Here is a 10,466-nt window from a genome sequence, read left to right on the forward strand (position 1 = left end):
TATAGATTGGCTTTGGCATAAATGCTAATTAAAGTGAAAGGTAACAAATAAGATTAGCTTTTAATAAACTTATCATAAAAGTTTAAATTTCTCCTTTTTAGTAAATTCCAAAACATTACAAATAATTAATATGATTCCTGATTCCATTATTTTTTTCATGTAATAATCTCTATAAAAATGTGATAAAACAATGGTGAAAATAAAACCTATGGAGGGAAAATGACAATAATTCTTAAAAAAAAAAATTATCAAAAAAAGGGTTACTCAAGTTTCTACCAATTTCTCATACGAATTTTCCTGAAATGTGAATCAAGTATTCCCTCCAAACTAGGGTCTTCCATTAACAAGTGAAGTTGAAACATATTTGCTTAAGTTAGGAGAAAACTTAAGTACAATTGCAAATAAACACAGTGATGAACAAAAATATCTTTCAATAAATGCCTATATTCTCAAGCCAATTGGGATTTTTCTATGAACCGAAAGCATAGAAGTAAGAATCTTATGAAACCCCCCAAAGAAATGTAAGCTACAAGCTTAACTCAAAACATTATAATGCGGCTGCTTTTACAAAACTGAACTCTAGGTTTGTGTATTTCTCCTTTAAGATGACTCCGCTTCAACTTCTGCTGTGTTGTTTTCTGCGATTTCACCTGAATCTTCCCCTCCTTCAGATGGTTCTTCTTCCGGTTTTGCAGGCCCTGGACCCGCCGATACCTTCACCATTGATGGACGTAAAAGCCTGTCACCAAGTTTGAAACCCTTGCGAAATTCTTCAATAATGACACCTTCTTCAAATTCTGAGGAATCCTCACGCATAATTGCTTCGTGCAGCTTTAACAAAGAAAATGACAATTGTCAAAAAATTGTTTACATCTTTTGAATACCTAAAAATAAGAGACAAATTAGTAGGCACTTCAGTTATCACCAACTCAAGGCAATATATGAAAAACAAGGAAGCTTTCATTAAGATTTACTGAGTTATAACCTGACTACCACTTTCAACATTTCATTTTAGGTATATTCACGTCTACAAGCACAGACCAAACTTCAGTTAATTTACATCATTACTTCAGTAAACTCACCGAGTTGACTCAAATCAATCAAGACTTGGGTTGGGTTAAAAGCGTATCCAGGTCTTCACAAAACCTGAACGTACTTGATTAAGCTTACGAAAAATTTCATCAAGTACTCGACTGAATTTTGAGCCAACTCGGTAATTCACCTGCATTAAGCCAGGTATGAAATTGGACCATCATTTTACGACAAATTACTAAAAGGATAGGGCTACATTTTTCACATCAGGATCATTGATCAACAAGACGAATTAAGTTCATCAGTATGAAGCATATGACTCAGAGATATTCAAAATCGGGAGTGTCCAATAATTATTAGTCAATCTTGGGGAGATTTGGGCATGTGCTATTCTTTGCTAAACCAAAACCACATGATAATGTTATCTTATCTGCTTCTTCTACAATTAATGCTAATGAATAGGAAGTAAAGAGAAGACTTCCCATCAAAGGGGAGAAACGAGAAGAGTAGCGTTCTGGGTCTAAATCTATTTTATTTTCTTTTTCTCTTAGAAAGAAACCAAAGAAAGTACTAAATGAGATAGCACAAAGCAATTTTATTTCCTGTTTGTGCAAGGAAGCAAGTTTATCTTGCTTAAATAAAATAAATAGAGAAAGGTGACTCACCAATGGATCAAAGGGCTTTCCAACTGTCTCCACAGGAACAACACCAAGTGAGCCAAGAATTTCTACCAACTGCTTGTATATGCTCTGATAGCTGTTGTTTATCTTTTCCTCTCCCTCTGTTTCCACTTTAATTTGGGTTTTAGCCCTCTCAAAATTATCCAAAACTTGTAACAATCTTTCAACAACTTCCCCTTGAGCATTTGATACAAGTGAAGAGCGTTCCCTCTCTGTCCTCTTCCGAAAATTGTCGAAGTCTGCACTTATCCTAAGAGTACGATCCTTCTCTACCAACAATTCTTCGGACAACTGAGCCACTTTGCTCTCAAGATTGACTTTCTCACCATCAATGGTTTTTAAGTAATCTTCTATCTCAGCAACTTTAGAGTCATCATCATTGGCCAATGCTTCTTTGTACGATTGGAGCAACTCAACAATGACTGAAGTATGTGTTTCCTCTGCAACAGTAGTGTCATCATCGCCAGCAGCATCTTCAACACCAACAGCACCATCTGAAGAATCCTGTTACATAAATCTATTAGTAGCACGAAGCTTGCAAAAGAAATTTTACAATAAAATATATAAATTGTCTCAAATTAAAGTTAAAAAAAATAACAGAGAAAAATTTCGATAAGGGCATAAATAATTATTTAAAATTGGAGCCACATCAACCATCTTAAAATGAATTAGCCAATCTAAGCATTACAAAACAGAATAGTTGACACCTAGCACAAGATGATCTTCCAACGATTCCAAGTTGCATTTATGCCACATATTTAGCGATTAAGGGCATCTAGCAGTATCAACACAATGCACAACGGAAATCAACTTAAAAACATCCCAACATATGTTGTCTCCAGAACCCCCAACTTGCCCTCCCCCAACACACCACACCACACCAAAAATAAATAAATAAATAAATAAAAACCACCAATTGCTAAAACAAAGCAATTCTGGCCCTAGTGTATGTTATGCATCTAATCTACTATGATGATTATTTGCTATTTTCAGAAAATAAAACATCACTAAAATGCTAAACTTGTATTGTAAAACTAAGTACTATATAATAAATGTCATCCAGATCTTAAATACATAATTCATAGTCACTCAGTAAGCCAGTTGGTAACAAAACATGATTTCAACCAGTAAACTGCTTTTTTACCCAAGCGACTCCATTTGATTTACTAGAAATGTGCTTAAGATTTAAAATGAACACACAATAGGGCATTCTCTTATCCTATTCTACATTTATCCACATTTTCTCGGTCAACAGGTCCTGCCTTCAGTGAAATAAATTGTTGCTCATCCATGTTCCATGGAAGATTCCTCTTCACGTCACAAAAGGGTAGCGAGATATAAAAATGCATTTTTTTTCTAATCATTTCAGTATACTCTTTCTTCCATCGAAAAAATACATGTTCAACTTCTACTGGAAGTGGATAATTCCTCAAAGCTTCTTAACCAATCCCTCAGATTAAACCTGTGCTCACGCATAGAAAAATTCTCTGGTTATGTTTAATAGTAAAATGCAAATATGCACTTCCCAGACTATATGGTGATGTGCATAAAATCCGTGAATACTAAAAACGATGCAAAAATCCAAGTACCTCAGTAGGGTACAACAATTAACTTGTATCTTCATGACAGTATTAGGGTCTCCAAAAATTGCTTTACGGTTTATGTTTCAATTTTAATATTTTGACCAAATGCAGAAAAACCTATATAAAGTTGAAAAAAAAAAAAAATTATCAAAAAAAGGGTTACTCAAGTTTCTACCAATTTCTCATACGAATTTTCCTGAAATGTGAATCAAGTATTCCCTCCAAACTAGGGTCTTCCATTAACAAGTGAAGTTGAAACATATTTGCTTAAGTTAGGAGAAAACTTAAGTACAATTGCAAATAAACACAGTGATGAACAAAAATATCTTTCAATAAATGCCTATATTCTCAAGCCAATTGGGATTTTTCTATGAACCGAAAGCATAGAAGTAAGAATCTTATGAAACCCCCCAAAGAAATGTAAGCTACAAGCTTAACTCAAAACATTATAATGCGGCTGCTTTTACAAAACTGAACTCTAGGTTTGTGTATTTCTCCTTTAAGATGACTCCGCTTCAACTTCTGCTGTGTTGTTTTCTGCGATTTCACCTGAATCTTCCCCTCCTTCAGATGGTTCTTCTTCCGGTTTTGCAGGCCCTGGACCCGCCGATACCTTCACCATTGATGGACGTAAAAGCCTGTCACCAAGTTTGAAACCCTTGCGAAATTCTTCAATAATGACACCTTCTTCAAATTCTGAGGAATCCTCACGCATAATTGCTTCGTGCAGCTTTAACAAAGAAAATGACAATTGTCAAAAAATTGTTTACATCTTTTGAATACCTAAAAATAAGAGACAAATTAGTAGGCACTTCAGTTATCACCAACTCAAGGCAATATATGAAAAACAAGGAAGCTTTCATTAAGATTTACTGAGTTATAACCTGACTACCACTTTCAACATTTCATTTTAGGTATATTCACGTCTACAAGCACAGACCAAACTTCAGTTAATTTACATCATTACTTCAGTAAACTCACCGAGTTGACTCAAATCAATCAAGACTTGGGTTGGGTTAAAAGCGTATCCAGGTCTTCACAAAACCTGAACGTACTTGATTAAGCTTACGAAAAATTTCATCAAGTACTCGACTGAATTTTGAGCCAACTCGGTAATTCACCTGCATTAAGCCAGGTATGAAATTGGACCATCATTTTACGACAAATTACTAAAAGGATAGGGCTACATTTTTCACATCAGGATCATTGATCAACAAGACGAATTAAGTTCATCAGTATGAAGCATATGACTCAGAGATATTCAAAATCGGGAGTGTCCAATAATTATTAGTCAATCTTGGGGAGATTTGGGCATGTGCTATTCTTTGCTAAACCAAAACCACATGATAATGTTATCTTATCTGCTTCTTCTACAATTAATGCTAATGAATAGGAAGTAAAGAGAAGACTTCCCATCAAAGGGGAGAAACGAGAAGAGTAGCGTTCTGGGTCTAAATCTATTTTATTTTCTTTTTCTCTTAGAAAGAAACCAAAGAAAGTACTAAATGAGATAGCACAAAGCAATTTTATTTCCTGTTTGTGCAAGGAAGCAAGTTTATCTTGCTTAAATAAAATAAATAGAGAAAGGTGACTCACCAATGGATCAAAGGGCTTTCCAACTGTCTCCACAGGAACAACACCAAGTGAGCCAAGAATTTCTACCAACTGCTTGTATATGCTCTGATAGCTGTTGTTTATCTTTTCCTCTCCCTCTGTTTCCACTTTAATTTGGGTTTTAGCCCTCTCAAAATTATCCAAAACTTGTAACAATCTTTCAACAACTTCCCCTTGAGCATTTGATACAAGTGAAGAGCGTTCCCTCTCTGTCCTCTTCCGAAAATTGTCGAAGTCTGCACTTATCCTAAGAGTACGATCCTTCTCTACCAACAATTCTTCGGACAACTGAGCCACTTTGCTCTCAAGATTGACTTTCTCACCATCAATGGTTTTTAAGTAATCTTCTATCTCAGCAACTTTAGAGTCATCATCATTGGCCAATGCTTCTTTGTACGATTGGAGCAACTCAACAATGACTGAAGTATGTGTTTCCTCTGCAACAGTAGTGTCATCATCGCCAGCAGCATCTTCAACACCAACAGCACCATCTGAAGAATCCTGTTACATAAATCTATTAGTAGCACGAAGCTTGCAAAAGAAATTTTACAATAAAATATATAAATTGTCTCAAATTAAAGTTAAAAAAAATAACAGAGAAAAATTTCGATAAGGGCATAAATAATTATTTAAAATTGGAGCCACATCAACCATCTTAAAATGAATTAGCCAATCTAAGCATTACAAAACAGAATAGTTGACACCTAGCACAAGATGATCTTCCAACGATTCCAAGTTGCATTTATGCCACATATTTAGCGATTAAGGGCATCTAGCAGTATCAACACAATGCACAACGGAAATCAACTTAAAAACATCCCAACATATGTTGTCTCCAGAACCCCCAACTTGCCCTCCCCCAACACACCACACCACACCAAAAATAAATAAATAAATAAATAAAAACCACCAATTGCTAAAACAAAGCAATTCTGGCCCTAGTGTATGTTATGCATCTAATCTACTATGATGATTATTTGCTATTTTCAGAAAATAAAACATCACTAAAATGCTAAACTTGTATTGTAAAACTAAGTACTATATAATAAATGTCATCCAGATCTTAAATACATAATTCATAGTCACTCAGTAAGCCAGTTGGTAACAAAACATGATTTCAACCAGTAAACTGCTTTTTTACCCAAGCGACTCCATTTGATTTACTAGAAATGTGCTTAAGATTTAAAATGAACACACAATAGGGCATTCTCTTATCCTATTCTACATTTATCCACATTTTCTCGGTCAACAGGTCCTGCCTTCAGTGAAATAAATTGTTGCTCATCCATGTTCCATGGAAGATTCCTCTTCACGTCACAAAAGGGTAGCGAGATATAAAAATGCATTTTTTTTCTAATCATTTCAGTATACTCTTTCTTCCATCGAAAAAATACATGTTCAACTTCTACTGGAAGTGGATAATTCCTCAAAGCTTCTTAACCAATCCCTCAGATTAAACCTGTGCTCACGCATAGAAAAATTCTCTGGTTATGTTTAATAGTAAAATGCAAATATGCACTTCCCAGACTATATGGTGATGTGCATAAAATCCGTGAATACTAAAAACGATGCAAAAATCCAAGTACCTCAGTAGGGTACAACAATTAACTTGTATCTTCATGACAGTATTAGGGTCTCCAAAAATTGCTTTACGGTTTATGTTTCAATTTTAATATTTTGACCAAATGCAGAAAAACCTATATAAAGTTGAAAAAAAAAAAAAAATTAAAATAATAAAAAACTCACATATGCAGTAAAATCTATATAAAGTAATATCAGTTAAAATAATATAGAATTCAAGTCCCAACGATGGCATAAGGTAAAAATTGATAAATAAATCTTAGTTTGACAGTCAATCATTTAATCACGGTCTAGAATACATAAAGTTGATACAAATAGAAACTATGCAATCTAGTACATAATAGTCATCCAATGCATATCACAAGAAAGATAATCGAGTGAGTATACTATGAGTTAGCTGTAGTTATTGAGCACTTTTCTTTTTCCCGTGGATAGAAAGATTTGCACATTGTATTCAGAAATCCATTATATGAAAATTCCAGTCCCAGATATGGTATTAAGTAAAAATTGATAAACCTCTCTAGTTTGATAATCAATCATTTAACTGTGGTCCATAATATATAGAGTTGATACTAAAATACCCACCCAAAGTAATGCAATTTAGTATGTCATAGTCATACACTGCATGTCACAAGAAAACTATTGTGAAAATAGTATAATACTATGATTTGTATGTGTTATTCGGCACCCTTTTATTTTTGTTGGATAGAATGATTTGCACTTCGTTACAAACGGGAAGACCAATTCAATAACATATCATTATATATAAATTCGCCAAACTTAGCCAATTTATGGCCATGTTTAAAGTAACATACAACCCCCAAACCCATTAATATTACTATAGACAGGTTTTATACAAAATTTTAAACTAGTATTAGGCTAAGTTAGGTGAGTTTTTTACTAGGATGGGCTTTATATGCTTATAATTTGCAATATGCCCAAGTCAGGCAGGAAAAGAAAATTGTAATTATCAGCATCATAAACCTAGAATGATTCCAACAATAGCAAAGGAGAATATCCTTCAACTTCGTTTCTTTCCACTTTTATCATTAAGGAAAAAGCACTTAACCAAATATTTTTGAATCTCAGCAAGGATTTTTCCCACTAACCAATTATGTTACACCACTGAAAAAACTTAGTTGATAAAAATGGTTCTGCTTGTTGTAGTTAAAATTTTTAATTTCAAGTCCAAGGTGCGAGGAAGTTTGAAGTTCAAGAATGGTTCTAATTACATTTTAAATATAGATTTCAAGTTTGCTTCAAAAATAAGGGAAATTAGAATCCTTGAAGGAAGGTTATAGAAAAAAAATGTTAAAGGAACTTTAACCAGAAGACTTTGGGCTATTAATTTGATTTTGAGAGTTCATGATTTATTTTCAATTACAATCTGAGACTAGACTTAGGCAACGCTCGGTACATCTATTTATGAGCTGGTGGTTAGTATATTATGGATTGTGGGTTCAAGTAAATTAACTTTCCAAAAAATTAGAACCAAATTACATGTAATTGCCATAACAAACCCTAGATGGAAGAATTTACTTAAATTGATCATAATTGATATTTTTTCTCCCTTAGTCCTAGGGTTTAAGTTTTAATCTCCACAAATTGTGCTATTAATGACATTTTCTGCATTTATGTTTTTTGCTAAAATTTACTAAACTTCGCAAAAAGTTCTAGATTTGAAAATTTCAGCTTCATTTTGAGTTTCATATGGCCCAATCAGTTATCCACTCAAATTGTAGCCTACATCATTTTCATAGCAAGGACCACCTCCTGCAACATATTATTTCAAATTTGGCTTATTGAGAAAAATCAACCACAAGAAAAACAAAGTAATTATACTGCATCCAAAACATTTATGATAAAGAATAATCGTAACTTCATCCAACCTTAAGAGTTGCTATATCTCCAACTCTAGAAGTTGCACAAGCTGGCCACCATATCTTCACCAAAAATGCCTAACTGCCAATTTTTCACAAAGAATGGCCATGACCGAGCCTAAACCCCATCCCAATCAATTTATACTTCCAAATGCTTCTCGTCAAATGTTTTACTAAATATTGCCATTTCAGCCAATTGGATTACCTCTCTTATTTAAAATATCTTCAATGCACGGCCACTCTCCTTCGGGTTTCAGAACATAAGATACCAACTTTTGCAATTATAACTTGAAGCTTTAGTTAAGTAGCCTTAATAAAAGTTGCATACTAACTTGACTACTGCCTTTAAATCTATAGATTATCGACCCATTCTTACTCACTAATCTCTTACTTCATGTTATCCGATAAGGAATTTTTTCCAAAACCAATACCCTCTTCAATTCATCTACTCCCCAAATTATCTCAACCTTATCTCTTACAGCCTCCCATCATCTTGCAAATACCCTAAACAAAAATCACAAATAATTTACAATGCCCTACGGATAAGGTTCTATTTTCAAATTCTAAAAAAGCAGATAAAAAAAAATATTAAAAACAATACCTCGACTTGAGGTTCTTGAATCTCCTTTTCAGTCTCGGTGGTTTCGGTTTCTCCACTTGAAGCTAAAGGGGTGAGCTTTACAAACCGTAGAGAGGGAATAGCAGCGAACCGGAGAGAAGCTGTCCGAGAAAAGACTCTGGTGCTGATGCTTCTATGTTGTCTGAAGGAGAGGCAAAACGGTTTTGTGGATTTTAAGGACGTGGAGAGTACACGTGTTGGAGGCGGATGGAACGGCGGCGTTTTGATGACAGTGGCCATTGAGAAGCGCAGCAGAAACGGAGAGATAAGGGTGTCGCAAAATTGGCGAAGTGGGTGTGAATGAGAGTTAAAAGAGCTTGAGTGAGGGGTAAAGCAATTCAAGAGTTGTTATTGTTTGATTTGGACCGTTGGATGGAGTTTGGTACTTAAATCTGACGGTACCATGAAAGTTCTAGAAAATATCAAGTATACATTGTTTGTTGAAAGTTGAAACATCACAGTTAATTAATCCAGCTCTATATTTTATTTCAGAATTCTTTTTTGGGTTATTAATAAATGATCAAAAGTTGAGGGGCTATAAAAAATAACTATTTTTTGAAAGCTTATACCTTTGAGTCTAAAGTCCAAACCATCCAAAATAATTCTCTACATTCCCTTACCCCCAGCCCCAACGTTTGGGCTTTGACTGGTTAAACTATTTAAAACCTTTTCATACAAATTTCTCTACGTTTCAATCCATACAAATTACTCAAAATTAGTTCAACAGCTCCCATTTGCAACACGTAAACACTATATTCAAGTAAGATCGTGGATTTGTATAAATTTTTATGTTTCGCAATTTTTTTTTTATAAGTTAGTTGGTGTAATTTTTTAATAGATGTGATGGTATGATTTAAGGTTTTGTTAGATTTATGTACATATAAAGTGTTTGTTTGATGTTAATTTATTGTGTATTTGGTTTTAATGTTATGAAAATTGTGCAAATGGGGTGCATGTGGTAAACTGAAGTTGGAAAACAGAGAGAAAAGTCAATTAGTGCGAAATTTCCCAGTTAGTGCAAACTAACAAGGTCATACATTCGCATATGATCTAGTATGTGTTTACCCGGTGTGCTAAATTTTCGCCTAGATTAGAGAAAATTTTGCACTAACCCAAGATGCTTTACCAATTAGTGGGAGAATTTCATACTAACTTTTGTTTCCCAATTAGTGTGAAAATTTCACATTAACTAGATTTAGGTCAGACGAACATGGTTTTAGTTATGTTTTTTACCTTTTTATTATGTAATTTTTCTAGAATCGTATATCTCATATTCATTCAAAATGGAGAATGTCGTTGCTTTAATTCATGCTACGTGTGGAGATTTGACGGCTAGAATTGTATCTGTTGTGTATGGTTTTTCTGCCAATGCTAGGATATAGCTCGACCCAAAATGAGTTCGGCAACAATGATTGATTGACCCAGCATAAGCTCGTCGAGCCGAAGCTCGACCCAGCATAAGCTAGTCGCGAACAGT

The 10,466-nt window shown here is 34.2% G+C and overlaps 2 protein-coding genes across 2 annotated transcripts; both read right to left on the minus strand.

The window, feature by feature from the left end:
* Positions 1–305: 305 nt before the first annotated feature.
* LOC116138844 (protein GrpE-like) lies at positions 306–3,004 on the minus strand. Its single transcript, XM_031424503.1, has 3 exons — positions 2,951–3,004; positions 1,698–2,216; positions 306–831 (listed from the first exon to the last, which is right to left on the minus strand). Exons 1-3 carry the CDS (start codon positions 3,002–3,004, stop codon positions 601–603), a joined length of 804 nt encoding a protein of 267 aa, XP_031280363.1. The 3' UTR covers positions 306–600.
* A 495-nt stretch (positions 3,005–3,499) lies between these two features.
* LOC116138780 (protein GrpE-like) lies at positions 3,500–9,257 on the minus strand. Its single transcript, XM_031424451.1, has 3 exons — positions 8,972–9,257; positions 4,892–5,410; positions 3,500–4,025 (listed from the first exon to the last, which is right to left on the minus strand). The coding sequence occupies exons 1-3, from the start codon at positions 9,227–9,229 to the stop codon at positions 3,795–3,797; spliced, it is 1,008 nt and encodes a 335-aa protein (XP_031280311.1). The 5' UTR covers positions 9,230–9,257; the 3' UTR covers positions 3,500–3,794.
* Between the last annotated feature and the right edge of the window lie 1,209 nt (positions 9,258–10,466).

This window comes from Pistacia vera, unplaced genomic scaffold (assembly GCF_008641045.1).
Source record: "Pistacia vera cultivar Batoury unplaced genomic scaffold, PisVer_v2 Contig344, whole genome shotgun sequence".
Classification (NCBI taxonomy): Eukaryota; Viridiplantae; Streptophyta; class Magnoliopsida; order Sapindales; family Anacardiaceae; genus Pistacia; species Pistacia vera.

Excerpts from the sequence above, each read along its gene's own strand:
- LOC116138844 (XM_031424503.1), bottom strand. The coding sequence starts at position 3,004 with ATGGATGAGCAACAATTTATTTCACTGAAGGCAGGACCTGTTGACCGA. Across the intron at positions 2,217-2,950 it reads GACCTGTTGACCGAGAAAAT|GATTCTTCAGATGGTGCTGT; the intron begins GTGGATAAATGT and ends TTTATGTAACAG. Across the intron at positions 832-1,697 it reads GAAAGCCCTTTGATCCATTG|CTGCACGAAGCAATTATGCG; the intron begins GTGAGTCACCTT and ends TCTTTGTTAAAG.
- LOC116138780 (XM_031424451.1), bottom strand. The coding sequence starts at position 9,229 with ATGGCCACTGTCATCAAAACGCCGCCGTTCCATCCGCCTCCAACACGT. Across the intron at positions 5,411-8,971 it reads TTCAAGAACCTCAAGTCGAG|GATTCTTCAGATGGTGCTGT; the intron begins GTATTGTTTTTA and ends TTTATGTAACAG. Across the intron at positions 4,026-4,891 it reads GAAAGCCCTTTGATCCATTG|CTGCACGAAGCAATTATGCG; the intron begins GTGAGTCACCTT and ends TCTTTGTTAAAG.